The sequence below is a fragment of the Mustelus asterias genome, chromosome 4, assembly GCF_964213995.1.
Source record: "Mustelus asterias chromosome 4, sMusAst1.hap1.1, whole genome shotgun sequence".
NCBI lineage: Eukaryota > Metazoa > Chordata > Chondrichthyes > Carcharhiniformes > Triakidae > Mustelus > Mustelus asterias.
In genome coordinates this window covers 23679828-23695901 of record NC_135804.1, presented here as the reverse complement: position 1 = coordinate 23695901, position 16074 = coordinate 23679828, and the positions used below count along the sequence as shown (strand labels likewise).

The 16074-nt window shown below is 42.8% G+C and overlaps 1 protein-coding gene across 1 annotated transcript in view; it reads right to left on the bottom strand.

The window, feature by feature from the left end:
* LOC144493033 (uncharacterized) overlaps nt 1-15680 on the bottom strand; it is a 364898-nt gene extending 349218 nt beyond the window's left edge. Inside the window, exons 1-2 of the mRNA XM_078211846.1 lie at nt 15366-15680; nt 7152-7303 (exon numbers count right to left, since the gene is read on the bottom strand). Coding sequence (XP_078067972.1) covers nt 7152-7303; nt 15366-15465 — 252 coding nt within the window. The 5' untranslated portion in view covers nt 15466-15680. The remainder of the gene's footprint in view (nt 1-7151; nt 7304-15365) is intronic.
* Between the last annotated feature and the right edge of the window lie 394 nt (nt 15681-16074).

Here is a 16074-nt window from a genome sequence, read left to right as displayed (position 1 = left end):
AAGCCGGCATCTCCACATCATGATGTGTAATGAGGCAGACTTGATTAGGGAACTTAAGGTGAAGGAACCCTTAGGGAGCAGTGACCACAATATGAAAGAATTTACCCTGCAGTTTGAGGGAGAAGCTGGAATCAGATGTAAAGGTATTACAATTAAATAAAGGTAACTACAAAGACATAAGGGAGGAGCTGGCCAGAATTGATTGGAAAGGAAGCCTAGCAGGGAAGACAGTGGAACAGCAATGGCAGGAGTTTTTGAGAGCTATTCGGGACGCACAACAGAAATTCATCCCAAGGAGGAGGAAACATGCTAAGGGGACGGTGAGGCATCCATGGCTGACGAGGGAAGTCAAGGACAGCATAAAAGCAAAAGAAAAGGCATACAAAGTGGCAAGGATTAATGGAAAGCCAGAGGATTGGGAAGCCTTTAAAAGCGAGCAGAAGGGGGGGGGAGAGAAGATGAAATATGAGTGTAAGCTAGCTAGTAATATAAAAGAAGATAGGAAGAGTTTTTTTTCAATATATAAAAGGTAAGAGAGGGGCAAAAATAGCCATTGGACCACTGGAAAATGAGGCTGGAGAATAATAGAAAACAAAGCAATGGCAGAAGAACTGAATAGTTACTTTGCACCAGTCTTCACGGTAGAAGACACCAGCGGGATGCCAGAGCTCCAGGAGAGTCGGGGGCACAGATGAGTGTAGTGGCCATCACTAAGGAAAAGGTTCTGTGGAAACTGAAAGGTCTGAAAGTGGATAAATCACCTGGACCGGATGGACTACACCCCAGGGTTCTAAAAGAGAAAGCTGAGGAAATTGTGGTGGCGATCTTTCAGGAATCACTGGAGGCAGGGAGGGTACCAGAGGACTGGAAAATAGTTAATGTAACTGCTGTTTAAGAAGGGAGGGACGCTGCAGATGGGAAATTATGGGCCGGTTAGCCTGACTTCAGTCATTGGCAAGATTTTAGAGTCCATTATTAAAGATGAGATCACAGAGTACTTAGAAGTGCATGATAAAGTAGAACTGAGTCAGCACGGCTTTGTCAAGGAGAGGTCGTGTCTGACAAATCTGTTAGAGTTCTTTGAGAAGGTAACAAGAAAGTTAGATAAAGGAGAACCAGTAGATGTGATATATTTAGATTTCCAGAAGGCCTTTGACAAGGTGCCACATAGGAGACTGTTAAATAAGTTAAGTGCCCATGGTGTTCAGGGCAAGATCCTGGCATGGATAGAGGATTGGCTGACTGGCCTTGTCTGTGCCCTGTTTGAGAACAGAGACCACTCCATCTGACGAAGGAGCATTGCTCCGAAAGCTTATGGTATTTGCTACCAAATAAACCTGTTGGACTTTAACCTGGTGTTGTGAGACTTCTTACTGACTGGCAGAAGGCAGAGATTGGGGATAAAGGGATCTTTTTCAAGATGGCAGCCGGTGACTAGTGGTGTGCCTCAGGGGTCAATGCTGGGACCACAACTTTTCACAATATACATTAACGATTTGGAGGAAGGAACTGAAAGCACTGTTGCTAAGTTTGCAGATGATACAAAGGTATGTAGAGGGACAGGTAGTATTGAGGAAGTGGAGGCTGCAGAAGGACTTGGGGCAGGTTAGGAAAGTGGGCAAAGAAGTGGCAGATGGAATACAATGTGGAAAAGTGTGAGGTTTTGCACTTTGGAAGGAGGAATGGAGGCACAGTCTATTTTCTAAATGGGAAAATGCTTACGAAATCAGAAACACAAAGGGGCTTGGGAGTCATTGTTCAAGATTCTCTTCAGGTTAACATGCAGGTTCAGTCGGCAGTTAGGAAGGCAAATGCAATGTTAGCATTCATGTCGAGAGGGCTAGAATACAAGAGCACGGATGTACTTCTGAGGCTGTATAAGGCTCTGGTCAGATCCCATTTGGAGTATTGTGAGCAGTTTTGGGCCCCATATCTAAGGAAGGATGTGCTGGCCTTGGAAAGGGTCCAGAGGAGGTTCACAAGAATGACCCCTGGAATGAAGAGCTTGTTGTATGAGGAATGGTTGAGGACTCTGGGTCTGTACTCGTTGGAGTTTAGAGGGGTGAGGGGGGATCTTATTGAAACTTACAGGATACTGCGAGGCCTGGATAGAGTGGACATGAAGAGGATGCTTCCACTAGTAGGCAAAACTAGAACCAGAGGGCACAACCTCAGGCGAAAGGGACGATCCTTTAAAACAGAGATGAGGAAGAATTTCTTCAGCCAGAGAGTGGTGAATCTGTGGAACTCTTTGCCGCAGAAGGCTGTGGAGGCCAGGTCATTGAGTGTCTTTAATAAAGACAGGGATAGATAGGTTCTTGATTAATAAGAGGATTAGGGATTATGGGGAAAAGGCAGGAGAATAGGAATGAGAAAAAAATCAGCCATGATTGAATGGCAGAGCAGACTCTATGGGCCGAGTGGCCTAATTCCGTTCCTATGTCTTATGGCCTTAGGATCATTAGAATATACTATTCGTGATCTCCAAAATGAGGCTTTCCAAAGATTTGAACATGCTTTGACTTTAAAGACAGCAGTAGAAATCGCAGTGTTGCATGGACAAGTTGAGCCAAAGGGCCTGTTTCCACGCTGTAAACCTATGTGACTCTGTCTGTGACTCTATGTCCCTGGTTGCGATACTTTCCCCCAGGACCACCGCAGAGTCATTCCCCAGGTTGTCCCAGAATGCCCCGAAGAACTCCACTGTCAGCCTGTCCAGCCCCGGGGTTGTACCCCTGGAAGGACTGTCGAGGGCGCCGGTCAGCTCCCCCAGGCTGATAGGGGCATCTGGATTGCCAAGTGGCAGGTCCTCCCACAAACTCTACGGACATTCTCGCTGGAAGGGGGCAGTATAATAGTTTTGGGCAAAAGCCCTAATGCCCTCTATATCTGAGATGAGGGATCTGTCACCAGCCAGCAGCGTAAGGAGCTGCTGATCGACACCATGTCTTTTTTCCAGCAAGTAGAAGGGGGGAACCACAGTTCAGTTCCGTGAGAAACCAGATCTACGACCTCACGTACACGCCACGGGACCCGACGAGTTGCAGGCCCTTCATAGTGCCCTTCTTCTTCTTGAACGCCAGCCACAGGCCTGGGTCCTCATCGGGCTGACCGCAATGGATGAACAAAAAGTCCCGGTCTTCCCTCGGGAGGATGAGGGGGTGACACGGTGGGTGGCACGAGGGAATCCACTCCATCGCATCCCCCATGTCCACCACCAAGCAGCTGTCATCCTCTGGGCAGTTGCTTTCCAGGTCCCAGTCCGCCGCATCAGTGAAATGCAGCAGGTGGCACAGACCTGCTAGCCAGCCCTGACTCTACCTCAATCCCACTCCCAGGATCAGCGACAAGAGGGTTTCTCTGCGAACTCATCCCTGGGTTCTGAGCCCCAAGTGGTGGCGGCGGCTCAGAACCTGGTTCTGCCTCAGACACTGGGTCACCTGGGGAATCTGGAGTAAACTCCGGTCCGGAGTTGAGGGTGCCTGGCATTAAAGAGAGAGGGGCCCTCTTTGCCTCCACCACCCAATGAACCAAAGATTTGGGTGCAGTCCCCTGGGGTTCTGAAAATGAACACCTCTGGGACTTCAGGGGTCTCGCACGCACCTGACCACAGCACGTCCTGCTTGGAGGGCTGCGTCAGCAGATATTTCAGTTTCTTTCTCCCCTTACTCCAGGAACAGAGCATGGATTTCAGGGGGTGCAAGGTCACCACTTAATTTTCAATCTAGGAAGATGTTTATGACTCCACGAACTGTTGATATTGTAGTTTTGTTTGATTTTTTTTCTTAGCTTTCAACCTTCACCTTAGGCAACCATCCTCTGCTAACATTGTTGTAACCATAGAAGCCAATTATAGAATTGCAGCCGATCTTCACACACATATATTTGTTTGCAGAATTACACATTACAAGCATGCACCTCCTAATCAAACAACCACGGTTTCAGTCTGTGTCTGTAGTGATTCATCAAGTAATGCCTGCACTTGTATACAACTAATGAGAGGAGGGCAGAAATCATGCGATGAGTGAGGAATCAGAGATGGCAGGAAGAAGAGAATGCCTGAAATTGCAGAGGTGTCAGTTAGCAAACAGTAGAGTCTGTAAAAGGTAAGCCACTTGGGCCTCAAAATGAAGCTTCTGCTCCCTCTAGTTCAGAAGAAAAGCCATAATTGACATACCTTATGAATCCTGCCTTTTTGCCTTCTTATATCTTTCAGTTTTTCTGAGCTCTGGAAAACCAGGTTTGAGTTAAAAATTAAAATATTTTTTAAATGGAGGCGCAAAGCCTCCTTAAATGCTTTTACTGACCAAACTGCCTCCTGAGTTCTGATTGGTTGCCCAGTCCCCAACCAGCAAACATACAACCAGCATGCTGGTAAATTTACAAACATCTCTACTCCCAGTCCACCTTTCCTCTTCCTCAAAAATTTTCTATTTACAACCTGCTGCTGCAAAGTGATCTCTCCAATGTTAGGATAATTGTTGCTTCATAACCTTTGCATTGCCAATTAAAGTTTTTTTAAAACACGTTGATTTTCAGATTATGCATGTCATTAGAGGTTTTTCCTAACCCCTGATTGAAAATTATGGGGTGTTTTATGTTCATCCTTTTGATTATCTTCTTGCTTATTTCACGCACCGTTGAGACTGTGCTCTTGAACATGATCAATCATCGCTTATTCCTTTGGATGTTTCCAAAGTGTTGACAGGGGTCTGCCACTGTGCATTGTTAAGCAAGTTACCATCATGTGAGCTCACAACAAAGTTGTGCTAATGGCTATCGAGTGTCCTCTCAAAGTGTTTTGTTCTTGTTGATGGCTCTTCCTTTGACTTTACTTAAGGTTTCCTAGGGTTCTGTCCTCTCCCCTCCTTTATATCATTGACCTTCTACTCTCATCATTCAAGCTGTCTCATTTTCTGCTGATAATTACATTCTATGTTCAACTTCTTTCATACAGTACGCTGTCAGTGCTCACAATCTTCAGCCCTCTCATCGTGTGGCTGAATTACTTCATCTTGATCTCCTACATGCCAGTGTGACAAAAAAAATCTTGTTTCTTTCAATTCTTGAAAGACATAATTTCTTCACATCTTTGACAAGTTTTAAGCTGCTGCTCTTACCTTTGATTGCTCTACTCTTTCATAATCATATCAACATTTTATGCTTCACTTTTCTCTGACTTCAAATAGGACTGCTGCATTTTCTCTATTGCTGAAGCTACCTCAAAAGAAGCTCTGTTTCCTTTTTCATGCCAAACACTTGTTCCTCCATTAGCAATTATTAGCTCCATAGACCCCAAGCCTGGCCAAAGGTCTGTTCTGTATATTGCTCCATAATTGGGGAATATTTCCTTTTCCCACGCTCCTTGACAGAAGAGAATGAAACAATTGTCATTTGATCAGTGGATCCTCTCTCACTTCCCGTCACCAAAATCTCTGTCGCCATCACAATCTTTCAAATTTCTCCAGCTAAATCAAAACTTCTGTGGGCATGCTTCGCTGAACTTCTAAGATTGAAATGCTGCGTCCCAGTGCATTTGCTTTCCTACCGCTCCATAGAAGTCAAGATTCATCCCACAGTCTCATCTACTAACTGATTCTTGCCCAATACCTTAAATGGAGAATTTCTCATTTCTCTCAATTGTTTCTTCTTTCTGCCATGATGATGCCAATTTGCGCTGGCAAAAATCTCATCATTACTTTCAGTTTCTTTCTTTACAACTCTGGTGACATCCTGCAAGCCTCAGCCTTTTTACCTTGGCTTCTGAATTCAAAAGAAATTTAAGTATAAGCTGAGAACTTTTGTTTTTAAAACTTGACTTACCCAATGATACATCTTTTTCTTGGAACTGAGCAAAGTACAAGGGTTAATAGTCAGAAGAGTTGCCAATAGTTACTGCATTTTCAGATAAACAATTTCATTCCCACTCCACTTAATACAAATTCTATTTTAATGAGTTTCTGAAATGGGAAATGAACATTTTAAAAAATCAGATGACAATATTTGTTGCGCATTTGAGAGAATAAAGAATTTCACTGGAAGGGGGCAAAAGAGGGGGGGCTGAACACGTGATGATACCTGGATCAATACAAACCAAAACATAAACAAAGCAATAAATAAAGCAGTCATGAGTATAACACACACCAAATTCATACAGTAGTAGATGGGCTGTGTATTGTATAACAGTAAATACTCATTTTTGACGTTTAACTCTACATTTAGTCGACAAGCAAACAGTACAGAACTAATGACGAATCTTGTTAAACAGGAGCAAAAAGCTTTTCCATGTTAAAACGCTAATGCATTTGATAGTATTGATTAAAATGTCACTTTTATTACAGTACAATAATGTTCAATAGTTTGCACTAACCAATCAAGATAATAAACTTGATTTTCCAATACCCGAAATTCTGGTTCTATTCAGAATTTGTCTCAAGAAGTAAATCAACATTAATTTACTTTTGCTGTGGGACCACTAAACTTAATTGTTTGCTTTATAGTCTTCAGAATTATTAAATTTAGGTCTTCACATTACAACCATAAATACAAGTAGCAAGAGGATAAGTTATGCAGCTGACCTTACATACTCTGCAGGTGATGAATTTAAGGTAATACATAAAGTTACAACTGGTTGATTGACAATGTTAAGTTCATTAACCTTTTAATTCTACGACCCGGGTTTGAATGCAGTCCTGATTGATGGCAGGAAAATCTCACTCTGCTGACTGCAATTGAGGTGGTATGTAACTTGAAGTACATTTCAATAGACTCAGCCCACTAGTCTGCATGAGTCAAACATTACAAAACTGGTACTTGGCTGATAATACCAATGTAATTCCCAACAAACCATTCATTGAGATAAATGTCGGCAGCAACAGTTAGCAAACAGACTATAGATTTATTTGTTATTGCCAAAAGGCCATTCAGAAAATTATTATATTACATACAGAAAGCAACTCAATCACTCAACAAATCACTTGAAGCAGTACAATTATACACAGTTTGGTCTTATCTTCAAGTATTGTCTTAATTTCAATTTTGCATTTTGTTTAATTATACAAATGACTGTAAACAAATAACCTTAGAAATAATTATATAGGCTTTCAAAATAAACAATTACTAGCTCAATATAATAAGGAACTGAAACCAACCGCAAGAGTTTCTTCTCTTCCATCATTTAAGGCTTCTAACCGGTGTATTCGTTCCTGATATAGAGCTCGGAATTCACCAAGTAGTTCCTGCATCTCTGGTTGAGGTAAAGTTCCAATGTCACTACTAGTTCCAAGACTCGCAGCAAGGTCTCCTGTTGAAGAAAATGCAAATTACAGATATGCAAAGAAATGCTGTATTTTCTACTCTAAACTTTGCATTTTACAGAGTGAGGGGAAGAGTGGGGCGCAGTGAGGTGGAGCAGTGCAGGGCAGGGTAAAGAGGGAGAGATGGAAAGAGGTGGAGTGACGCAGAGAATCTCAAATATCTTTCAGGTGTCCTGTACAAACAGTGTGCTAGATAGGCTAAAGGGGCATTTCTCAACTTCACCACCTTATAAATAATTCAAAATCTTTATATTGATCTAACTGAGACCAGTAGAAGTACATAATTGCAATTTTGGTGCTTGTTGTGAGCTCAAAGAGTACAGTGCTCCTATTGCAATGCTTTATTAGAATTGAATGTAACTTTGCTGACCCAGCTTGTGCCTCGCTGCAGAGGTCAAATGATACTGGCAAGTCTGGTAGGACCTTTAGTGCGTGATTGTATTTCAATCCCAAACATCCCCCTGCTTTTGTAATGAACAAAAAACAAGTTTTCATGCATGATCATGTGTAACTGAGTGTTATGATCCCAGCTTATGTTACTACTGGACAGTCAGGTCCCAGAATGGAAATTGACTCAACAAATCCTAACTTTTTTTTGTTTAGAGACATGGATAAATAGAATCACAAGACTGCTGATTAACTTCTAACAAAAGAATAAAACATTTATTAAACAAAATTGACTATAATACACTATCCATTCACCTGAACTATACCTTTACAAATATATAAGGATAACACAAGTAACAAGCTTGACCTTATACTCTCATGCCTTCAGTAAGTACACAGTCCATGTAAACCAATAGGCAAAATGTGGTCATACACACCACATTCTGAAACCAAGTAACAAATGCCACCCAAAACAACTTCTGTGGATCTTTCATCAAATGCCCCCTGGTGCTTGTCACACTGTGAGCCAACTAGTCTCACTGGAACTCTGGCTTCCATACAAAGGTTTCCAATCACTGCTTTCGAAGGACACACATTCCCAAACAACATTTAATCTCGGATGCCTTGACCAAGGATTCACATCCAGGGTTTTAACCTCTTCTTTTGGTGTTCTTCTGTCTTGGATCAATACGCGCTTTCAAGTTTTCACACAATCTCTCAGATCCCTGGCCACATCAACAGGGCAATACTGTTTCACAGGCTGTATTAAGGTATCGCCAACCTTAGACCCACCTCAGATGTCTGGCTCTTGCTAGCTGATGTCTCCATGTCTGTACCTCGCAGCCCTGCATTTTACTTGGAGCCTCTTACACCGCTCCTGACTTCACTGAACAGAACCCTTTTCCAGATTTCTGTTTTTTGTTCCTTTAACTTCCTGGAACTTCAATTCCCTGATTTCTGACTGTTCTTTAGCTTCTGGGACTTACTTTCTGTTTTTCTGCATTGTCCTGCCTGTACTGGCAGTTTCTGTGGAAAGCTTCTTGCTTCTGGGTTATCTGGTTCCAACTGAACTCAAATGCTTCTGTTTTTCAGTTTGAACCTCTGGTTGCGGAGTTACAGCTTCATTTTTTTAAAGCCTGTAATTGCTTTTACATCATAAAACTTCAGCTACAATGCAGGCAAAGTTTAAAGTGAAACCAAAACCTATAGACCTATGGGCATCTTTGTTTAACATGAAGCTAAACTGAAGTTTTAACTCTCCCTTAGCATACAAATACAGAAATACAAATTAAGCTTACTTAAAACTTATACCTTATTCCTAACACACAGTGCAAATACAAATTACTTATACTATCTTTATTTCCTAACATGAGTTATCTACTACACATCCACCATTCTCATGCATTAACAAATTATTTATTATTCTTGTCAGTCTCTGCACATGCATTACATTGTGCAGGTCTCTTAATGGTACATGTGTATATTGTCACTGGCTGTTCATCTGGGTAATGTTCCCTCTCTGAAAAATGTAATTTCTGTGGCATCTTTTGTTGCCATGGCAATTATTGTTGTTCCTTTTCTGTTGTTGTGCCTGGTGGACCTCTAGAAGTTATGTTTGTTCTATACTCTGTGCAGCTGGTGAGATCCCATCTTTCTGATCGGCCATTTGCAGTAAAGAAACAGCTTCTTTAGTTGTTCCCATATGCCATCATTCTAACAGCCGCAAAGCATTTATCACCTATAGACTTTACAGGGCCAAATTGTTGTGCTGATATCTTCTACTGGCCATTTGTATAGGCTTGTTTTTGTTACTTTCTATTCAAACAAATGTGTGCAAAATGATTCAGCTTTTTGCAGTTAGAATAACTAACAACTGGGAAACCAAGCAGAACAAGCTTTATTTTCCGTTGTGAGATGTCCTTCGCAGTATTTGCATCCTGCCCTTTGTCCATGATTGTCCTGCTCTTTCAGCTTGGAATGTCTATCGGCATCATGCAAAGCCTGGTCTGTTCTGCCATACATAAGTTCGCTTGCTAATGTTTTACAACCACTGTATTTATGAACACGTCAGTCGCTTTCATGAGAGTAAGTTACTCTCAGTAGACTTGGTCTCACTGTAAGATTTTTTTATGCCCAAGACAATCTTATATTTAATGAAATCATTTTTTGTTGCATGACCAGGGTTCTGCAGTCACGTACTGATCAAAACTCTTCTTTGCCTTGAGACCTAATGTTAAATACATAGGATTCATAAGTTATGTTCACTTGGGGTTCAAAGCATGCCTTCATTGCTTTCAAAATTTCTGTTTATTCACTGTTCAGCGAGACTTAGTGGAATACAATTTGGAGCAGTCTCTCCTCAACAGTATTAAGTGTTGCTACTTGTATCGGCTCAGGCTTGTTAATTAACTATTTTGCAATCTCATAGATTTTTCATTGCAAGTAGAAAATCCCTTTATAACAGACACAACATGATATTTGTGATATTTAAAAACCATCTATAAAACTTTTGTGCACCCATAATACAGGATCCAACATTCTGCTGACTTCCTTCCACAATACAAGCATTTAGAAATGTTTGGAGCATTTGCTTGGACTTAAGGGCAGTCATTGTGTAGGTTTAAATAATAACACAGGTATGAATAATTAGAATCATTACATGGCCATATAAATGGCTTACTCAATCATTTATCCTCACTATGATTGCACTTGGTATTCAGTTTTCAATTATTAATCGACATCCCAGCAGATCTTTCTTGGAAACCCAATGGCTTTGCCTGCTGTCTTGAACAATTGGCGAACAAGTGAAAAATAGTAATATGTGTCAGTACATCCAGTATTATAGTTTAATCCTATTCAAAAGGGCATCTGGAAGGTATTGATCAGAATATAGAAAAATATATGTCCCAAATATTGATTCATACTGCTACCTGAAAGTTCTGATGGATGTTAATTTCAACTTGACCCATTTCATCAAAACCAAGCTGTAAAGGGATAAAAAGCACTTTGATCTTCCAAACATTTCAGCACAACAGCTAGAAGAAGTGTATCTAAAGAATTCACCTTGATGTTTTGAAACTCTTGAGGTATGCATATTGATAGTTTATTTTAGGGCCACGCACAAGACAATTAAAAATATAAATGGGAGAAACATTCCAATTTACACCAGTGTTATGGCGGGCATGCCTCTTTGCCATTACATGAAAACCTGTATTGGACAAGAGACGTGGTCAAGAGTTACACTACAGTTCACATCCACATTACTCAGTGGATTCTTGAACTATTTTCTTGAAGGGAGACTGGAAGATAATGATGATTACTTTCTGCATCAGGGCATTAAACAATGGCAATTTTCCAAACCTCTGGGACTTTTCTAGAATTTAAGGATTCTTGGAAGATTGCTACCAGTGCATCCACTATCACTATAGCTATTTCCTTTAATATCCTAGGATGCAGTCCATCAGGACCAGGGGACTTATTGGCCTTTGGTCCTATTAGTCTCCCTGGTACCCTTTCTCTAGTGGTAGTTGTTGTATTCCCCACCACTCCCTTTTTTCCCACTGATTATTTCGTATTTTTGGAACGATATTAGTATCTTCCACTGTGAAGACAGACACAAAGTATTTGTTTAATTCCTCTGCTATTTTCTGGTTTCCCATTATTACTTCTCCAGTCTCATTCTCCAAGGGGCCCATGTTCACTTTAGCCTCTCTCTTCCATTTTTCTACATTTAAAGAAGTTCTTGCTGTCCATTCTTATTTTACTTGCTAGTTTACCTTCATAGTTTATCCTCTCCCTCTTGATTTTTTTGGGTCATCTTTTGTTGGTATTTATAACTTTCCCCTTACCATTAGTCTTTGCCACTTTATATGTTTTCTCTTTCAGATTGACACTATCCTCAACTTCCTTGGTCGACCATGATTGATTTATCCCCTTCCTGAATCCTTCTTCCTCTTTAGGATGTATCTTTGTTGGGAGTCATAAACTATTTTCATAAGTGTCTGCCATTGCCGATCAACTGTCTTTCCCACTAAACTCGCACAGTTGAGCTCAGCTTTAACAACACCATGCATACTCAAGCAGTTGACGCTGTCATGGAATCCACTCTAGGTTCAGCTCTTGCATACAACCTTGTTTGGTTCCATGAGAAACATGTCTTCGATGGAACAACACCCAACCGCCTACCCCTTGCATATTTCCAAACTATGGATGATATATTTGCCATATTTAAATCCACAGCGCCGATATAATTCCATTTCATGTCTTCGAAATGGAGCAGTCAAATGAATTCCCTTTCCTTGTTGGACTAGTTGAGAAATCTGTTGGGTGTTCTCTACCACAGTCTACCGTAAGCCTACATTCAATGGTCAGTACACATAGAATAGAATAGAATAGAAACCCTACAGTGCAGAAGGAGGCCATTCGGCCCATCGAGTCTGCACCGACCACAATCCCACCCAGGCCCTACCCCCACATATTTACCCGCTAATCCCTCTAACCTACGCATCCCAGGATTCTAAGGGGCAATTTTTAACCTGGCCAATCAACCTAACCTGCACAGCTTTGGACTGTGGGAGGAAACCGGAGCACCCGGAGTAAACCCACGCAGACACGAGGAGAATGTGCAAACTCCACACAGACAGTGACCCGAGCCGGGAATTGAACCCGGGACCCTGGAGCTGTGAAGCAGCAGTGCTAACCACTGTGCTACCGTGCCGCCCATGTTGGGAGTCTTACAGCTCTATGTGCTGGAAGAGTGGCCTTATCAGTAAATAGCGCCCAAGCCATTTACTCACCATGCAAGCTTAATGCTGAACTGGGTGCAAAGACATCTGCAGGATAACGGCTACCCTGATCAGATCATTTTGTGCTGCATATCGAGCAAACTCACGAATAGGCCTAAGACTGTCACTTTTGGCCCTGAAAAGTGCCCAGTCTACCTCAGATTACCCTGGAATGGCAAGATGTCTCAAAAATTTGAGTAACAAGTGAAACCAGCTGTCTCACGTTATTACTATGCAATAGTAACACAAATGGTATTCACCACTAACAGGATGCTGCCATCAAGCCTAAAAGACATGCTATTATACTAATGAGTTATTTGGTATATGAATTGCAGTGCAAGTCTGATGCTAGTTATGTGAGCTGTGTGTCCCAAAGACTGGTGGATCTTATCAAACAGCAAGTCCCTTCTGCTGTTAGCAAAGGACAAAGTATAGACTGTACTCAACCAGCCCATGCTTGCAAAACACAAAATATTGTCCAGCAGTAGGTGGACAACATTTGTGAACTAATCTTCAGTGTGCTAAGAATTATGCTGAACAACCAAGTTAAGACTGTCAGTCGGGCTCAGTGTGGTACATTTGCACGTACTGGAAGCTACATATTGTAATACACAGGGCCCTGAAGGAACGTATACACACATTCAGCTAAACAAAATAAGTGATAACCATTTGCTGGTTCATTCCACAGGGCAATGCCTTGACCAGAGTCAAGCTGCCTAGTTTAAATTTCAAACAATGCTTGGCAGATAACTGGCAGTCACCATCAACTGGTGCACTTTCCATAGCAACATCTCTACCAGAGTCCATTTGCCAACCTATCAGCACTCTCTTCTAATAAAGTATAAAGTTGTTGTTTCCTCTGACATTAGTTTTCTCGTGATCAGAAAGACGAAAAGCTTCGACAAAATGTATTTTTCCAGCAATAGAAAAAAACTGATTCATGCCAAGATGTATTAGACATTGCATTGTAATTCTGCATACACATATTGTGTTACTTGCAGTGAGCTGGAAAATAGACTAGCCAAAAGGTGAAATCACAGAGAACTCCCAAAAACGTACGCAGTATGTTTCAAAATAAACTACCAATTGTCTAAAATATTACTGAGAATCATTAGATACTGAAGCCTTTTTGAAAAATTGTATTAGCATAATAAATATGGACAGTTTGAGGATCATAATTTGATTAAGATGATGAACAAAACAATGTTGAAGCAATATGGACTTCTCCCAAGCCTTAATCATTCAATTTATCATTCATGCAAAACACAATATTTTAAGCACCATGCATTCCTAGCCATTTGTGACAATAGATATTGTACAGAAAACTTTTTCAAAGACTTCGGGGGCGATTTTACCAACAAAACTCTAAGTGCCAAACGAGTGTGAAAATGGGAGACTTAGGGCAGAAACAGGAAAGTTTGACTCACGCCAGTAGATAAAGTGGACGGAGTCAATTCTTGCTGGGAAGCCAGCTGCTGACTGCGAGGGGAGCTTTTGCGCATGCGCCTCGATCTCTCAGTGTTCTGTGTACAAGTGTACACAGAAATCTGTCGCTACCACCAACCCCTCCCCCCACTCCCCTGGACATCGCACTCCCTCTGATCGTTGGCCTCCCCGGCTGATCGCCACACCGATATCCGCCCTGGCCGATCGCCGCCCTGGTATCCCTCCCGGCCGATCGCAGCCCCAATACCAATCCCAGCCGATCACCGCCCCAGCCAATCCCCGATGCAGAGTATCCCCTTGCCTCCCCTTCATTACCCTGACCCATCATGGCCCCGTCCTCTCCATTTTGCCCTGCCCCTTGGCACTGACCAGTGGACACTATGTGGAGATGCCAGCGTTGGACTGGGGTAAATACAGTAAGAAGTCTCACAAAACCAGGTTAAAGTCCAACAGGTTTATTTGGTAGCAAAAGCCACTAGCTTTCGGAGCGCTGCTCCTTCGTCAGGTAAGTGAGAGTTCTGTTCACAAACATATAAAGACACAAACTCAATTTACAAAATAATGGTTGGAATGCGAGTCTTTACAGGTAATCAAGTCTTAAAGGTACAGACAATGTGAGTGGAGAGTGGGTTAAGCACAGGTTAAAGAGATGTGTATTGTCTCCAGCCAGGACAGGACTTGCAAAATCTCACTAACTGTCCTGGCTGGAGACAGTACACACCTCTTTAACCTGTGCTTAACGCTCTCTCCACTCACATTGTCTATACCTTTAAGACTTGATTACCTGTAAAGACTCACATTCCAACCATTATTTTGTAAATTGAGTTTGTGTCTTTATATGCCCTGTTTGTGAACAGAACTCCTACTTACCTGACGAAGGAGCAGCGCTCCGAAAGCTAGTGGCTTTTGCTATCAAATAAACCTGTTGGACTTTAACCTGGTGTTGTGAGACTTCTTACAGTGGACACTGCCAGGATCCCAGGCTGGCAGTGCCAGGTTGGCACTGCCCAAGATACATTGTCCTCCCTGCGCCCGATCACCCAAGGAGCCTCTCTCTCTCTCTCTATATATATACACACATATGTTATTTGATATATGTGTGTATGCGTTCTGAAGGATCGTTTAGACTCGAAACGTTGGCTCCACAGATGCTGTTCGACCTGCTGAGATTTTCCAGTATTTTCTGTTTTTGTTGTAGGGGAGATTATTCCAAGAAATAGTAACACTTAAAAAGAAGTCCGCTTGTCTGTTTTTATAACAATTAAATATTTATGGGCATGTTTTGGAAGAAAATGACGGTTTGTTTTAACAAGTGACAAATCTTTCAATTTCAAAAAGAAAGCTGCTAGCCTAAATGAAAACTCACTTCTTACACATGTGCAAGGGTTTAACTTTTCCGTGTGTTGCCTTGTCACTATTTGTCACCGCTCACCTGTGCCAGCCAGTTGAGTCGATGGTCCGGGTCTCCCGCCGAGGCCTTGTCCCTCTCCCGCCGCCTGCCCAGCTCTCGCCCGCCTCCCGTTCACACTCATAATTTCCCCTCGCCGCCGGGCACCACTTGCCCCCTCCTAACCCGACTGGAAGGGTCACAGCAAATGTCAAAAGTCCGAAAGCGGCGGGGGGGGGGGGGGGGGAGGGGCGGGTGGTGGAAGAGGTTTAAGGGGACATTGGCGATGACTGCTTCTTCCCCACCTCCTCCCGCGGGCAGCAACAGCAGCTCAGTCACAGCCTCGGCCGGCCCAACCGCAGTTTGTGTTTGCCTCTGCAACCTGTCGACGCCATTCCCAGCCTCGCCATTGGCTACGGCCGAAACCACAGAGACGGCTGACGTGAGGGTGGGGGAGGGGCACGGCGAAGATTGACATCCCTTTCAGCCAATCAGGCGCGGGGATCGTGCTCCGGGAGCGCGTATTCTTCGACATGATTCGTCTCCCCTTCGGTCCAATCCGCTTGAAAGGAAGGCGGGTCCGGTTGGTGCTCGGGCGCGTGCGCGCGGGGGGCGGTTCGCTGCGCGAGCGTCTCTTTACCAGCTGGCGGTTTGGGGAGGGCGGGGAGGAGATGATGCTGGAGAGTGTCCAGAACATTCGCTCGTCAGCTTGGACAGCCGAAGGGAATAATTCGGTGCGAGGTTGCTGGAAAGC